General features: G+C 54.8%; 1 protein-coding gene across 1 annotated transcript in view; it reads left to right on the top strand.

Moving 5' to 3' along the window:
- The window catches only part of kcp (kielin cysteine rich BMP regulator), a gene marked incomplete at its 5' end in the record, with an annotated part of 133,848 nt that overhangs the window by 55,966 nt on the left and 60,589 nt on the right, over positions 1–17,293 (top strand). The window contains 7 exons of the mRNA XM_067980480.1: positions 311–404; positions 1,620–1,793; positions 2,036–2,118; positions 7,329–7,422; positions 7,784–7,966; positions 10,399–10,569; positions 15,984–16,160. Coding sequence (XP_067836581.1) covers positions 311–404; positions 1,620–1,793; positions 2,036–2,118; positions 7,329–7,422; positions 7,784–7,966; positions 10,399–10,569; positions 15,984–16,160 — 976 coding nt within the window. The remainder of the gene's footprint in view (positions 1–310; positions 405–1,619; positions 1,794–2,035; positions 2,119–7,328; positions 7,423–7,783; positions 7,967–10,398; positions 10,570–15,983; positions 16,161–17,293) is intronic.

The raw sequence follows: 17,293 nt of genomic DNA, 5'->3' as shown, positions 1-17,293 counted from the left end.
CACTCAGGCGAGAGAGGGAGGGAGGGGGGCGGAAGCACAGGGAGGGAGGGGGCTGGTGAGGGAGGGAGGGGGCGGAGGCGCGGGGAGGGGGCGGAGGCGCGGGGAGGAGTGGGGTGCGGATGGCCTGCGGCGGAGGGAGGGCGTGTGTGAGTGTGGCGGTATCAGTCTCTTTATTTGGGTCTGGATGTCGGTGGGCAGTGGGTGATGGTGGATTGGACGTCTAACGATCTCTAGTAGCTGCACTGGGTTTGGTGAATGGTAAATTTCTGGACCATCCTTAAATCCAGACTTGATGTTTCTTTCCTGGCAGAGTGGGACAGTTCAGTGCCTCCCGACAGTCTGTCCCCCCATCACCTGCACCAGACCCGAGAGGAAGGCAGGCCAATGCTGCCCAAAGTGTCCAGGTAAGGGCAGAGCCTGGGGTTTGAGGGTAGGGGCAGTGAGGGAAGGAGATGGTCAACACTGCTCCATTCCAAGTGTTTTCGCTCTTGCCCTTCAGTTTGGTGGGTGGAGTCAGTGTCGCAGCCAACAGTGGCGATCAGATTAGGTCATTTCGATCTGTAAATGAGCGAGTTGTTGAGATTACATGTTCAAGCTCAGACAGTAACAGGAAGGGACTGGGGAGCTGATGTTCCAGGACCAGCAATGTCCCGAGGGGATGCAGCTTCTTAGATCTTTTGCCCATCCCAGGGACCTGGTTAATGTATTTTGTCCCTTAATGCCCTGATTTACTTTCCCCAGACACTGACCCTCACGGGGGTACAGTTCCACAGGGACTGACTCTCACTGGGGTACAGTTCCACAGACACTGACCCTCACTGCGGTACAGTTCCACAGGGACTGACTCTCACTGGGGTACAGTTCCACAGGCACTGACTCTCACTGGGGTACAGTTCCACAGGGACTGACTCTCACTGGGGTACAGTTCCACAGACACTGACCCTCACTGGGGTACAGTTCCACAGGGACTGACCCTCACTGGGGTACAGTTCCACAGACACTGACCCTCACTGGGGTACAGTTCCACAGACACTGACCCTCACTGGGGTACAGTTCCACAGGGACTGACTCTCACTGTGTCACAGTTCCACAGGGACTGACTCTCACTGGGTTACAGTTCCACAGGGACTGATTCTCACTGGGGTACAGTTCCACAGGGACTGACTCTCACTGGGGTACAGTTCCACAGGGACTGACTCTCACTGGGGTACAGTTCGACAGGGACTGACTCTCACTGGGGTACAGTTCCACACACACTGACCCTCACTGGGTTACAGTTCCACAGGGACTGACTCTCACTGGGGTACAGTTCCACAGGGACTGACTCTCACTGGGGTACAGTTCCACAGGGACTGACTCTCACTGGGGTACAGTTCCACAGGGACTGACTCTCACTGGGGTACAGTTCGACAGGGACTGACTCTCACTGGGGTACAGTTCCACACACACTGACCCTCACTGGGTTACAGTTTCACACACACTGACTCTCACTGGGGTACAGTTCCATTAGAGTTGGGGAGGGGGAAAATCCAGTCAGGTGGTGGGGGCTGAGTGGGATGGAAGAGGGGAGAGTGGAGTAAAGGCCCTGAGTGATGGGCACCTTGTGCTTTTGTCTGCAGACTGCCTGTTCGAGGAGCGAATATTATTGGATGGCCAGCGATTCCCAAACCCCATGAACCCGTGCCAGGAATGTGCCTGTTTGAATGGTCAGGTGACCTGTGAGAACAGGGACTGTATCAGTGCCCTCTGCTCCTACCCGCTATCTGGATCCTGCTGTCAAAACAACTGCAACGGTAATGTGATGCGCTGTTGAGGAGGGACGGGCAGACTGACAGCTAGACGGGCGGACGTCTGGACAGCTAGACGGACTGACTGAGGGACAGGCGGACTGACTGAGGGGCAGACAGCTCAGATTGGGGGAGGGTGTCCCAGCTTGGTGAAACTTCCAGACTGTGATCACGGACCCAGTAAAGAGAGGTCCGGGGAAGCTGCAGAGAATGTTTCTGAGCCGTGCTCTGTCTGTGTCTCTCTGCAGGTTGTCACTTTGCTGGGAAGGAGTACCCCAATGGTGCTGATTTTCCACACCCCACCAACAAGTGCAAAGAATGTCACTGCATCGTGAGTATGGAGGGACTTCTGCCCTGATCAAAAGAGGCAGAACTTCAGTCAGCTTGATAAGTGATGGAAGAAAAAGTGTCTCTCTCCCTATGTCTCCCATCCCTCAGTGTCTCTCTCCCTCTGTCTCCCATCCCTCAGTGTCTCTCTCCCTCTGTCTCCCATCCCTCAGTGTCTCTCTCCCTCTGTCTCCCATCCCTCAGTGTCTCTCTCCCTCTGTCTCCCATCCCTCAGTGTCTCTCTCCCTCTGTCTCCCATCCCTCAGTGTCTCTCTCCCTCTGTCTCCAATCCCTCAGTGTCTCTCTGTCCCTCTGTCTCCAATCCCTCAGTGTCTTTTTTTCATTCGTTCATGGGATGTGGGCGTCGCTGGCGAGGCCGGCATTTATTGCCCATCCCTAATTGCCCTTGAGAAGGTGGTGGTGAGCCGTCTTCTTGAACCGCTGCAGTCCGTGTGGTGAAGGTTCTCCCACAGTGCTGTTAGGAAGGGAGTTCCAGGAGTTTGACCCAGCGACGATGAAGGAACGGCGATATATTTCCAAGTCGGGATGGTGTGTGACTCGGAGGGGAACGTGCAGGTGGTGTTGTTCCCATGTGCCTGCTGCTCTTGTCCTTCTAGGTGGGAGAGGTCGCGGGTTTGGGAGGTACTGTCGAAGAAACCTTGGCGAGTTGCTGCAGTGCATCCAGTGGATGGTACACACTGCACCCACGGTGCGCCGGTGGTAAAGGGAGTGAATGTTTTGGGTGGTGGATGGGGTGCCAATCAAGCGGGCTGCTTTATCTTGGATGGTGTTGAGCTTCTTGAGTGTTGTTGGAGCTGCACTCATCCAGGCAAGTGGAGAGTATTCCATCAAACTCCTGACTTGTGCCTTGTAGATGGTGGAAAGGCTTTGGGGAGTCAGGAGGTGAGTCACTCGCCGCAGAATACCTAGCCTCTGATCTGCTCTTGTAGCCACAGTATTTATATGGCTGGTCCAGTTAAGTTTCTGGTCAATGGTGACCCCCAGGATGTTGATGGTGGGGGATTCGGCGATGGTAATGCCGTTGAATGTCAAGGGGAGGTAGTTAGACTCTCTCTTGTTGGAGATGGTCATTGCCTGGCACTTGTCTGGCGCGAATGTTACTTGCCACTTATCAGCCCAAGCCTGGATGTTGTCCAGGTCTTGCTGCATGCGGGCTCAGACTGCTTCATTATTTGAGGGGTTGTGAATGGAACTGAACACTGTGCAATCATCAGCAAACATCCCCATTTCTGACCTTATGATGGAGGGAAGGTCATTGATGAAGCAGCTGAAGATGGTTGGGCCTCGGACACTGCCCTGAGGAACTCCTGCAGCAATGCCCAGGGGCTGAGATGATTGGCCTCCAACAACCACTACCATCTTCCTTTGTGCTAGGTATGACTCCAGCCACTGGAGAGTTTTCCCCCCGATTCCCATTGACTTCAATTTCACGAGAGCTCCTTGGTGCCACACTCGGTCAAATGCTGCCTTAATGTCAAGGGCAGTCACTCTCACCTCACCTCTGGAATTCAGCTCTTTTGTCCATGTATGGACCAAGGCTGTAATGAGGTCAGGAGCCGAGTGGTCCTGGCGGAACCCAAACTGAGCATCGGTGAGCAGGTTATTGGTGAGTAAGTGCCACTTGATAGCACTGTCGACGACACCTTCCATCACTTTGCTGATGATTGAGAGTAGACTGATGGGGCGGTAATTGGCCGGATTGGATTTGTCCTGCTTTTTGTGGACAGGACATACCTGGGCAATTTTCCACATTGTCGGGTAGATGCCAGTGTTGTAGCTGTACTGGAACAGCTTGGCTCGAGGTGCAGCTAGTTCTGGAGCACAAGACTTCAGCACAACAGCTGGGATGTTGTCGGGGCCCATAGCCTTTGCTGTATCCAGTGCACTCAGCCGTTTCTTGATATCACGTGGAGTGAATCGAATTGACTGAAGACTGGCTTCTGTGATGGTGGGGATATCGGGAGGAGGCTGAGATGGATCATCCACTCGGCACTTCTGGCTGAAGATGGTTGCAAACGCTTCAGCCTTGTCTTTTGCACTCACGTGCTGGACTCCGCCATTATTGAGAATGGGGATGTTTACAGAGCCTCCTCCTCCCGTTAGTTGTTTAATTGTCCACCACCATTCACGACTGGATGTGGCAGGACTGCAGAGCTTTGATCTGATCCGTTAGTTGTGGAATCGCTTAGCTCTGTCTATAGCATGTTGCTTCTGCTGTTTAGCATGCATGTAGTCCTGAGTTGTAGCTTCGCCAGGTTGGCACCTCATTTTTAAGTACGCCTGGTGCTGCTCCTGGCATGCTCTTCTACACTCCTCATTGAAACAGGGTTGATCCCCTGGCTTGTTGGTAATGGTCGAGTGAGGAATATGCTGGGCCATGAGGTTACAGATTGTACTGGAATACAATTCTGCTGCTGCTGATGGCCCACAGCACCTCATGGATGCCCAATTTTGAGCTTCTAGATCTGTTCTGAATCTATCCCATTTAGCACGGTGGTAGTGCCACACAACACGTTGGATGGTCACTCCTACCAATACTGTCATGGACAGATGCATTTGCAACAGGTTGATTGGTGAGGACGAGGTCAAGTAAGTTTTTCCCTCGTGTTGGTTCGCTCACCACCTGCCGCAGGCCCAGTCTGGCAGCTATATCCTTCAGGACTCGGCCAGCTCGGTCAGTAGTGGTGCTACCGAGCCACTCTTGGTGATGGACATTGAAGTCCCCCACCCAGAGTACATTCTGTGCCCTTGCTACCCTCAGTGCTTCCTCCAAGTGGTGTTCAACATGGAGGATGACTGATTCATCAGCTGAGGGAGGACGGTAGGTGGTAATCAGCAGGAGGTTTCCTTGCCCATGTTTGACCTGATGCCATGAGATTTCATGGGGTCCAGAGTCAATGTTGAGGACTCCCAGGGCCAATCCCTCCTGACTGTATATCACTGTACCACCACCTCTGGTGGGTCTGTCCTGCCGGTGGGACAGGACATACCCAGGGATAGTGATGGAAGAGTCTGGGACGTTGGCTGAAAGGTATGATTCTGTGAGTATGGCTATGTCAGGCTGTTGCTTGACTGGTCTGTGGGACAGCTCTCCCAATTTTGGCACAAGTCCCCAGATGTTAGTGAGGAGGACTTTGCAGGGTCGACTGGGCTTGGTTTGCCTTTGTCGTGTCCGGTGCCTGGTGGTCCAATGCTGGGCGGTCCGTCTGGTTTTATTCTTATTATGACTTTTTTTCGTGAGATTTTACAACTGAGTGGCTTGCTAGGCCATTTCAGAGGGCAATTAAGAATCAGCCACATTGCTGTGGGTCTGGAGTCACATATAGGCCGAGACCGGGTAAGGACGGCAGGCTTCCTTCCCTTGAGGACATTAGTGATCCAGATGGGTTTTTTACGACAATCCGGTAGCTTCATGGCCACCATTACTGATACTCGTATTTTAATTCCAGATTTTATTTAATTAATTGAATTTAAATTCCCCAGCTGCCGTGGCGGAATTTGAACTCATGAGCTCCGGATTATTAGTCCAGTAACATAACGACTATGCTACCGTACCCGTCTCTCTTCCTCTGTCTCTGTCCCTCTGTCTCCAATCCCTCAGTGTCTCTCTCCCTCTGTCTCCAATCCCTCAGTGTCTCTCTCCCTCTGTCTCCAATCCCTCAGTGGCTCTCTCTCCCTCTGTCTCCAATCCCTCAGTGGCTCTCTCTCCCTCTGTCTCCAATCCCTCAGTGTCTCTCTCCCTCTGTCTCTAATCCCTCAGTGTCTCTCTCCCTCTGTCTCCAATCCCTCAGTGTCTCTCTCCCTCTGTCTCTAATCCCTCAGTGTCTCTCTCCCTCTGTCTCTAATCCCTCAGTGTCTCTCTCCCTCTGTCTCCAATCCCTCAGTGTCTCTCTCTCCCTCTGTCTCCAATCCCTCAGTGTCTCTCTCCCTCTGTCTCCAATCCCTCAGTGTCTCTCTCCCTCTGTCTCCAATCCCTCAGTGTCTCTCTCTCTCCCTCTGTCTCTAATCCCTCAGTGTCTCTCTCTCTCCCTCTGTCTCTAATCCCTCAGTGTCTCTCTCTCTCCCTCTGTCTCCAATCCCTCAGTGTCTCTCTCTCTCCCTCTGTCTCCAATTCCTCAGTGTCTCTCTCTCCCTCTGTCTCTAATCCCTCAGTGTCTCTCTCCCTCTGTCTCCAATCCCTCAGTGTCTCTCTCTGTCCCTCTGTCTCCAATCCCTCAGTGTCTCTCTCCCTCTGTCTCCAATTCCTCAGTGTCTCTCTCTCCCTCTGTCTCTAATCCCTCAGTGTCTCTCTCCCTCTGTCTCCAATTCCTCAGTGTCTCTCTCTCCCTCTGTCTCTAATCCCTCAGTGTCTCTCTCCCTCTGTCTCCAATCCCTCAGTGTCTCTCTCTCTCCCTCTGTCTCCAATCCCTCAGTGTCTCTCTCCCTCTGTCTCCAATTCCTCAGTGTCTCCCTCTCCCTCTGTCTCTAATCCCTCAGTGTCTCTCTCCCTCTGTCTCCAGTCCCTCAGTGTCTCTCTCCCTCTGTCTCCAGTCCCTCAGTGTCTCTCTCTCCCTCTCCCTCTGTCTCCAATCCCTCAGTGTCTCTCTCTCCCTCTGTCTCTAATCCCTCAGTGTCTCTCTCCCTCTGTCTCCAATCCCTCAGTGTCTCTCTCTCCCTCTCCCTCTGTCTCCAATCCCTCAGTGTCTCTCTCTCCCTCTGTCTCCAATCCCTCAGTGTCTCTCTCTCCCTCTGTCTCCAATCCCTCAGTGTCTCTCTCTCCCTCTGTCTCCAATCCCTCAGTGTCTCTCTCTCCCTCTGTCTCCAATCCCTCAGTGTCTCTCTCTCCCTCTCCCTCTGTCTCCAATCCCTCAGTGTCTCTCTCCCTCTGTCTCCAATCCCTCAGTGTCTCTCTCTCCCTCTGTCTCCAATCCCTCAGTGTCTCTCTCTCCCTCTGTCTCCAATCCCTCAGTGTCTCTCTCTCCCTCTGTCTCCAATCCCTCAGTGTCTCTCTCTCCCTCTCCCTCTGTCTCCAATCCCTCAGTGTCTCTCTCTCCCTCTGTCTCCAATCCCTCAGTGTCTCTATCTCCCTCTGTCTCCAATCTCTCAGTGTCTCTTTTTCCATTTCCCTGACACACTCAGAATTACACACTCATGACGCACCCGTACTATAGTTCGCTTTGTACTTTTCCTGTGTAACATGTTGTCTCCTTATAGAATGGAAATGTGCAGTGTCTGTTGAAGAGATGTCCACCTCCCACATGCAATGACCCGTTCCTTGTACCCGGCGACTGCTGCCCCCAATGTCCAGGTGGGTGTTAGCATTTTTGGAGAAGGCGCAACAGAGTGGGGTATATCAGTGTTACAGTGAGGGGTGTGGGGTATATCAGTGTTGCAGTGAGGGGTGTGGGGTATATCAGTGTTATATTGAGGGGTGTGGGGTATATCAGTGTTACAGTGAGGGGTGTGGGGTATATCAGTGTTGCAGTGAGGGGTGTGGGGTATATCAGTGTTGCAGTGAGGGGTGTGGGGTATATCAGTGTTGCAGTGAGGGGTGTGGGGTATATCAGTGTTACAGTGAGGGGTGTGGGGTATATCAGTGTTACAGTGAGGGGTGCGGGGTATATTGGCGTTACAGTGAGCTGATGCCCTTTTCTCTTTGCCCCCTCTAGCTCCCCCGGTTAAGTGTCTGTACTCTGCCGTTCTCTACAAACACATGGAGCGTTTCTACGACCCGTTGGACAAGTGCCGTTCCTGTATGTGTAATAACGGCACCATCACCTGTCAGAGGAAACTCTGCGCCCCTCACCAGTGTACACATCCCATCCTGCAGGACTGCTGCCGTACCTGTGATGGTAAAGGATTGTTCATTGTGAAAGGAACCAGGTTTTCATGGGGTTCACCCCATCAGGGCCCCCTTTATAGAGGGTGACTCCCCATCAGGGCCCCCTTTATAGAGGGTGATTCCCCATCAGGACCCCTTTTATAGAGGGTGACTCCCCATCTGGACCCCCTTTATAGAGGGTGACTCCCCATCAGGACCCCCTTCATAGAGGGTGTCTCCCCATCAGGACCCCCTTTATAGAGGGTGTCTACCCATCAGGACCCCCTTTATAGAGGGTGTCTCCCCATCAGGACCCCCTTTATAGAGGGTGTCTCCCCATCAGGACCCCCTTTATAGAGGGTGTCTCCCCATCAGGACCCCCTTTATAGAGGGTGTCTCCCCATCAGGACCCCCTTTATAGAGGGTGTCTCCCCATCAGGACCCCCTTTATAGAGGGTGACTCCCCATCTGGACCCCCTTTATAGAGGGTGTCTCCCCATCAGGACCCCCTTTATAGAGGGTGACTCCCCATCTGGACCCCCTTTATAGAGGGTGTCTCCCCATCAGGACCCCCTTTATCGAGGGTGACTCCACATCAGGACCCCCTTTATAGAGGGTGACTTCCTTCTATAAAACCCGTCCTATTCGCCACTTCATTCTGCTTTTAAACTTTAACGATTAATGTGCAACGAACCCTGCCTCTTTCTTGATCCGTTCCTTGATGTTGTACAAGGCCATTGGAGTTCCCAGCTCCAGATGATGGGGGGGGCCGGGTGCGGAGCGAGGCGGGGGGGGGGCCCAGGTGCGGAGCGAGGCGGGGGGGGCCGGGTGCGGAGCGAGGCGGGGGGGCCGGGTGCGGAGCGAGGCGGGGGGCCCGGGTGCGGAGCGAGGCGGGGGGGGCCGGGTGCGGAGCGAGGCGGGGGGGGGGGCCGGGTGCGGAGCGAGGCGGGGGGGGCCGGGTGCGGAGCGAGGCGGGGGTCCCGGGTGCGGAGCGAGGCGGGGGGGGCCGGGTGCGGAGCGAGGCGGGGGTCCCGGGTGCGGAGCGAGGCAGGGGGGGGGCCCGTGTGCGGAGCGAGGCGGGGGGGGCCGGGTGCGGAGCGAGGCGGGGGGGGCCGGGTGCGGAGCGAGGCGGGGGGCCCGGGTGCGGAGCGAGGCGGGGGGGGCCGGGTGCGGAGCGAGGCGGGGGGGGGGGCCGGGTGCGGAGCGAGGCGGGGGGGGCCGGGTGCGGAGCGAGGCGGGGGTCCCGGGTGCGGAGCGAGGCGGGGGGGGCCGGGTGCGGAGCGAGGCGGGGGTCCCGGGTGCGGAGCGAGGCAGGGGGGGGGCCCGTGTGCGGAGCGAGGCGGGGGGGGCCGGGTGCGGAGCGAGGCGGGGGGGGGCCGGGTGCGGAGCGAGGCGGGGGGGGCCGGGTGCGGAGCGAGGCGGGGGGGGCCGGGTGCGGAGCGAGGCGGGGGTCCCGGGTGCGGAGCGAGGCGGGGGGGGCCGGGTGCGGAGCGAGGCGGGGGGGGGGGCCGGGTGCGGAGCGAGGCGGGGGGGGCCGGGTGCGGAGCGAGGCGGGGGTCCCGGGTGCGGAGCGAGGCGGGGGGGGCCGGGTGCGGAGCGAGGCGGGGGTCCCGGGTGCGGAGCGAGGCAGGGGGGGGGCCCGTGTGCGGAGCGAGGCGGGGGGGGCCGGGTGCGGAGCGAGGCGGGGGGGGGGGCCGGGTGCGGAGCGAGGCGGGGGGGGCCGGGTGCGGAGCGAGGCGGGGGGGGCCGGGTGCGGAGCGAGGCGGGGGGGGCCGGGTGCGGAGCGAGGCGGGGGTCCCGGGTGCGGAGCGAGGCGGGGGGGGCCGGGTGCGGAGCGAGGCGGGGGGGGGGGCCGGGTGCGGAGCGAGGCGGGGGGGGCCGGGTGCGGAGCGAGGCGGGGGTCCCGGGTGCGGAGCGAGGCGGGGGGGGGGCCCGTGTGCGGAGCGAGGCGGGGGGGGCCGGGTGCGGAGCGAGGCGGGGGGGGGGCCGGGTGCGGAGCGAGGCGGGGGGGGCCGGGTGCGGAGCGAGGCGGGGGGGGCCGGGTGCGGAGCGAGGCGGGGGGGGCCGGGTGCGGAGCGAGGCGGGGGGGGGCCGGGTGCGGAGCGAGGCGGGGGGGGGGCCGGGTGCGGAGCGAGGCGGGGGGGGGGCCGGGTGCGGAGCGAGGCGGGGGGGGGGCCGGGTGCGGAGCGAGGCGGGGGGGGCCGGGTGCGGAGCGAGGCGGGGGGCCCGGGTGCGGAGCGAGGCGGGGGGGCCGGGTGCGGAGCGAGGCGGGGGGGGGCGGGGGGTGCGGAGCGAGGCCGGGGGGGCGGGTGCGGAGCGAGGCGGGGGGCCCGGGTGCGGAGCGAGGCGGGGGGGGGCGGGTGCGGAGCGAGGCGGGGGGCCGGGTGCGGAGTGAGATTTGGGGTCGCAGAGGCGATTGGTGTCTCAGGCTGACGATCTCTCTGTGATGTCCTTTCTTTGCAGGCTGCCTTCTTGGCGGAAAGGAATTTGCAAACGGAGAGCAGTTTGCTGATGCTTCAGACAGCTGTAACGTGTGTATGTGCAGAGAGGGCAGTGTGTCCTGTGAGAAGAGGCCATGCCCTGTGCTGGACTGTCCCTTTCCCGTGCAGGCCCAGTGCTGCAGAGCGTGTGATGGTATGGACAGAGACGGGATTTTATAATTACTCTTCATTCAGCTTCAACAATCGCTGATCTACAAACAATTCATATATCTCCACGGGGGTTAGCTGGAGCAGTGGGTCAAACACTGACCTTTCACCCTCTGGGACCTGGGGTCAAATCCTGCAGAGCTGGAAAATAATTGAGACCCAGTAAGATGAGCTGGTGGTTACCTCCGATTTGGGTTTTTTTTTCCCTGCTGATTTGGGGGATTTCTTGCTAATTTGGGTAGTTTCCTGCTGATTTCATAGAATTCATAGAATGATAGAGTACAGGAGGAGGCCATTCAGCCCATCGGGCCTGTGCTGACTCTTTGAAAGAGCTATCCAATCAGTCCCATTCCCATGTCCTTTCCCCACAGATCTGCAAATTTTTTCCCTTCAAGTATTTATCCAATTCCCTTTTGAAAGACAGGTACGGTAGCATAGTGGTTATGTTACTGGACTAGTAATCCTGAGTCATGAGTTTAAATCCCGCCATGGCAACTGGGGAATTTAAATTCAATTAATTAAATAAAATTTGGAATTAAAATACTAGTATCAGTAATGATGGCCATAAAACTACCGTATAAAACCCATCTGGTTCACTAATGTCCTTTAGGGAAGAAAACCTGCCGTCCTTACCCGGTCTCGGCCTATATGTGACTGCAGACCCACAGCAATGTGGCTGATTCTTAATTGCCCTCTGAAATGGCCGAGCAAGCCACTCAGTTGTAAAATCTCACTAAAAAAGTCATAATAAGAATAAAACCGGACGGACCACCCGGCATCAGACCACCAGGCACCGGACACGACAAAGGCAAACCAAGCCCAGTCGACCCTGCAAAGTCCTCCTCACTAACATCTGGGGACTGGTGCCAAAATTGGGAGAGCTGTCCCACAGACCAGTCAAGCAACAGCCTGACATAGCCATACTCACAGAATCATACCTATCAGCCAACGTCCCAGACTCTTCCATCACCATCCCTGGGTATGTCCTGTCCCACTGGCAGGACAGACCCACCAGAGGTGGTGGTACAGTGATATACAGTCAGGAGGGATTGGCCCTGGGAGTCCTCAACATTGACTCTGGACCCCATGAAATCTCATGGCATCAGGTCAAACAATGGGCAAGGAAACCTCCTGCTGATTACCACCTACCGTCCTCCCTCAGCTGATGAATCAGTCCTCCTCCATGTTGAGCATCACTTGGAGGAAGCACTGAGGGTAGCAAGGGCACAAAATGTACTCTGGGTGGGGGACTTCAATGTCCATCACCAAGAGTGGCTCGGTAGCACCACTACTGACCGAGCTGGCCGAGTCCTGAAGGACATAGCTGCCAGACTGGGCCTGCGGCAGGTGGTGAACGAACCAACATGAGGGAAAAACTTACTTGACCTCGTCCTCACCAATCAACCTGTCGCAAATGCATCTGTCCATGACAGTATTGGTAGGAGTGACCACCGCACAGTCCTCATGGAGATGAAGTCCCGTCTTCGCACTGAGGACACCATCCAACGTGTTGTGTGGCACTACCACCGTGCTAAATGGGATAGATTCAGAACAGATCTAGCAGCTCAAAACTGGGCATCCATGAGGTGCTGTGGGCCATCAGCAGCAGCAGAATTGTATTCCAGCACAATCTGTAACCTCATGGCCCGGCATATTCCTCACTCTACCATTACCAACAAACCAGGGGATCAACCCTGTTTCAATGAGGAGTGTAGAAGAGCATGCCAGGAGCAGCACCAGGCGTACTTAAAAATGAGGTGCCAACCTGGTGAAGCTACAACTCAGGACTACATGCATGCTAAACAGCAGAAGCAACATGCTATAGCCAGAGCTAAGCGATTCCACAACCAACGGATCAGATCAAAGCTCAGCAGTCCTGCCACATCCAGTTGTGAATGGTGGTGGACAATTAAACAACTAACGGGAGGAGGAGGCTCTGCAAACATCCCCATCCTCATTGATGGCGGAGTCCAGCACGTGAGTGCAAAAGACAAGGCTGAAGCGTTTGCAACTGTCTTCAGCCAGAAGTGCCGAGTGGATGATCCATCTCGGCCTCCTCCCGATATCCCCATCATCACAGAAACCAGTCTTCGGCCAATTCGATTCACTCCACGTGATATCAAGAAACGGCTGAGTGCACTGGATACAGCAAAGGCTATGGGCCCCGACAACATCCCAGCTGTAGTGCTGAAGTCTTGTGCTCCAGAACTAGCTGCACCTCTAGCCAAGCTGTTCCAGTACAGCTACAACACTGGCATCTACCCGACAATGTGGAAAATTGCCCAGGTATGTCCTGTCCACAAAAAGCAGGACAAATCCAATCCGGCCAATTACCGCCCCATCAGTCTACTCTACTCTCAATCATCAGCAAAGTGATGGAAGGTGTCGTCAACAGTGCTATCAAGCGGCACTTACTCACCAATAACCTGCTCCCAATGCTCAGTTTGGGTTCCGCCAGGACCACTCGGCTCCAGACCTCATTACAGCCTTGGTCCAAACATGGACAAAAGAGCTAAATTTCAGAGGTGAGGTGAGAGTGACTGCCCTTGACATCAAGGCAGCATTTGACCGAATGTGGCACCAAGAAGCCCTGGTAAAATTGACGTCAATGGGAATTCAGGAAAACTCTCCAGTGGCTGGAGTCATACCTAGCACAAAGGAAGATGGTAGTGGTTGTTGGAGGACAATCATCTCAGCCCCAGGACATTGCTGCAGGAGTTCCTCAGGGCAGTGTCCTAGGCCCAACCATCTTCAGCTGCTTCATCAATGACCTTCGCTCTATCATAAGGTCAGAAATGGGGATGTTCGCTGATGATTGCACAGTGTTCAGTTCCATTCGCAACCCCTCAGATAATGAAGCAGTCCGAGCCCGCATGCAGCAAGACCTGGACAACATCCAGGCTTGGGCTCATAAGTGGCAAGTAACATTCGCGCCAGACAAGTGCCAGGCAATGACCATCTCCAACAAGAGAGAGTCTAACCACCTCCCCTTGACATTCAACGGCATTACCATCGCCGAATCCCCCACCATCAACATCCTGGGGGTCACCATTGACCAGAAACTTAACTGGACCAGCCATATAAATACTGTGGCTGCAAGAGCAGGTCAGAGGCTGGGTATTCTGCGGCGAGTGATTCACCTCCTGACTCCCCAAAGCCTTTCCACCATGTACAAGGCACAAGTCAGGAGTGTGATGGAATACTCTCCACTTGCCTGGATGAGTGCAGCTCCAACAACATTCGAAGCTCGACATCATCCAGGACAAAGCAGCCCGCTTGATTGGCACCCCATCCACCACCCTAAACATTCACTCCCTTCACCCCCGGCGTACTGTGGCTGCAGTGTGTACCATCCACAGGATGCACTGCAGCAACTCGCCAAGGCTTCTTCGACAGCACCTCCCAAACCCGTGACCTCTACCACCTAGAAGAACAAGGGCAGCAGGCACATGGGAACAACACCACCTGCACGTTCCCCTCCAAGTCACACACCATCCCGACTTGGAAATATATCGGCCGTTCCTTCATCGTCGCTGGGTCAAAATCCTGGAACTCCCTTCCTAACAGCACTGTGGGAGAACCTTCACCACACGGACTGCAGCGGTTCAAGAAGGCGGCTCACCACCACCTTCTCAAGGGCAATTAGGGATGGGCAACAAATGCCGACCTCGCCAGCGACGCCCACATCCCATGAACGAATTTTTAAAAAATTATTGAATCTGCTTCCACCGCCCTTTCAGGCAGCGCATTCCAGAACATAACAACTCGCTGCGTAAATTTTTTTTTCTCATCTCGCCTCTGGCTTTTTTGCCAATCACCTTAAATCTGTATCCTCTGGTTACTGACCCTCCTGCCACTGGAAACAGTTTCTCCTTATTTACTCTGACAAAACCCCTCATGATTTTGAACACCTCTATTAAATCTCCCCTTAACCTTCTCTGCTCTCAGGAGAACAATCCCAGCTTCTCCAGTCTCTCCACATAACTGAAGTCCCTCATCCCTGGGACCATTCTAGTAAATCTCCTCTGCACCCTCTCTAAGGCCTTCACATCCTTCCTAAAGAGCGGTGACCAGGATTGGACACAATCCTCCAGCTGGGGCCTAACCAGTGTTTTATAAAGGTTGAGCATAACTTCCTTGCTTTTGGACTCTATGCCTCTGTTAATAAATTGTAAACAATTTTACAACACCAAGTTATAGTCCAACAATTTTATTTGAAATTCACAAGCTTTCGGAGGCTTCCTCCTTCCTCAGGTGAATGTTTTCCACAACATTCACCTGAGAAATCGTTGGACTATAACTTGGTGTTGTAAAATTGTTTACAATTGTCAACCCCAGTCCATCACCGGCATCTCCACATCTGTTAATAAAGCCCAGGATCCCATATGCTTTTTTAACAGCCTTCTCAACTTGTCCTGTCACCTTCAAAGATTTGTGTACATTCACCCCCAGGTCTCTCTGTTCCTGCACCCCCTTTAAAATTGGACCATTTCGTTTATTTTGCCTCTCCTCATTCTTCCGACCAAAATGCATCACTTCACACTTCTCTGTGTTAAATTCCACCTGCCGTGTGTCTGCCCATTTCACCAGTCTGTCTCTGTCCTCCTGAAGTCTGTTACTATCCTCCTCATTGTTTACTACATTTCTGAGTTTCGTGTCAGCTGCAAACTTTGAAATTCTACCCTCGATACCCGAGTCCAGGTTATTAATAAATATCAAAAAGAGCAGTGGTCCTAACACTGACCCCTGGGGAACACCACTGTAAACTTCCCTCCAGTCTGAAAAACAACCGTTCACCACTACTCTCTGCTTTCTGTCCCGTAGCCAATTTTTGTATCCATGCTGCCACTGTCCCTTTAATCCCACGGGCTTTAATTTTGCTAAAAAGTCTATTATGTGGCACTTTATCAAATGCCTTTTGAAAGTCCATATACACATCAACCACACTACCCTCATCAACCCTCTCCGTTACTTCAAAGAACTCAATCAAGTTAGTCAAACATGATTTTCCTTCAGCAAACCCGTGCTGACTTTCATTTATTGCCCAGACTTTTCCAAGTGCCAACTAATTCTGTCCCGGATTGTTGCCTCAAAGTTTTCCCACCACCGACGTTAGACTAACTGGCCTGTAATTGCTGGGTTTACCCCCCTCCCCTTCTGTGAACAGGGTGTAACATTTGCAATCCTCCAGTCCTCTGGTACCGTCCCCATATCTAAGGAGGAATTTTTGCAGGAATCCTACTGATTTGGGGAATTTTCCTGCTGATTTGGGGAATTTCTTGATGATTTGGGATGGGATTCCTGGCCAGCCTCCCCCTGGGGGCTCCTTCTGCATCGCTGGTTGAGGAGTAGTCCCACTATGCGCTTGTATCTCCTAATCTTGTCCCCTTTTTGCCCCAGGGTGTAATTACATGGGGGAGGAGTTCCTGAACGGCCAGGAATTCCTGAGCTCCCACGACCCATGTACTCGCTGTGAATGTACGAGTGGATTCATCAGCTGTTCGAGGAGACCGTGTTACAACCCAGCCTGCAGCCACCCCATCAAACTCCCCACACAGTGCTGCCCCGTCTGTGAAGGTAAAGACACCATTTTACAACCACTCTCCCTGAGTGCATTGGAGAAGGAGGTTCACAGTTTCCAATCACCAGTCAGCACAGAGATACAGGGAGAGAGAGGGGACTGAGAGACACCAGTCAGTGTACAGATATCTCCCTGAGAGAGAGAGGGGACTGAGAGACACCAGTCAGTGTACAGATATCTCCCTGAGAGAGAGGGGACTGAGAGACACCAGTCAGTGTACAGATATCTCCCTGAGAGAGAGAGGACTGAGAGACACCAGTCAGTGTACAGATATCTCCCTGAGAGAGAGGGGACTGAGAGACACCAGTCAGTGTACAGATATCTCCCTGAGAGAGAGGGGACTGAGAGACACCAGTCAGTGTACAGATATCTCCCTGAGAGAGAGAGGGGACTGAGAGACACCAGTCAGTGTACAGATATCTCCCTGAGAGAGAGGGGACTGAGAGACACCAGTCAGTGTACAGATATCTCCCTGAGAGAGAGAGAGGGGACTGAGAGACACCAGTCAGTGTACAGATATCTCCCTGAGAGAGAGAGGGGACTGAGAGACACCAGTCAGTGTACAGATATCTCCCTGAGAGAGAGGGGACTGAGAGACACCAGTCAGTGTACAGATATCTCCCTGAGAGAGAGGGGACTGAGAGACACCAGTCAGTGTACAGATATCTCCCTGAGAGAGAGGGACTGAGAGACACCAGTCAGTGTACAGATATCTCCCTGAGAGAGAGGGACTGAGAGACACCAGTCAGTGTACAGATATCTCCCTGAGAGAGAGGGGACTGAGAGACACCAGTCTGTGTACAGATATCTCCCTGAGAGAGAGGGACTGAGAGACACCAGTCAGTGTACAGATATCTCCCTGAGAGAGAGGGGACTGAGAGACACCAGTCAGTGTACAGATATCTCCCTGAGAGAGAGGGACTGAGAGACACCAGTCAGTGTACAGATATCTCCCTGAGAGAGGGGGGACTGAGAGACACCAGTCAGTGTACAGATATCATCCTGAGAGAGAGGGACTGAGAGACACCAGTCAGTGTACAGATATCTCCCTGAGAGAGAGGGACTGAGAGACACCAGTCAGTGTACAGATATCTCCCTGAGAGAGAGGGACTGAGAGACACCAGTCAGT

Source organism: Heptranchias perlo, unplaced genomic scaffold (genome assembly GCF_035084215.1).
Source record: "Heptranchias perlo isolate sHepPer1 unplaced genomic scaffold, sHepPer1.hap1 HAP1_SCAFFOLD_594, whole genome shotgun sequence".
Classification (NCBI taxonomy): Eukaryota; Metazoa; Chordata; class Chondrichthyes; order Hexanchiformes; family Hexanchidae; genus Heptranchias; species Heptranchias perlo.
Note: the sequence above shows the minus strand (reverse complement) of the source record. Positions and strands in the feature narration are given on the sequence as shown.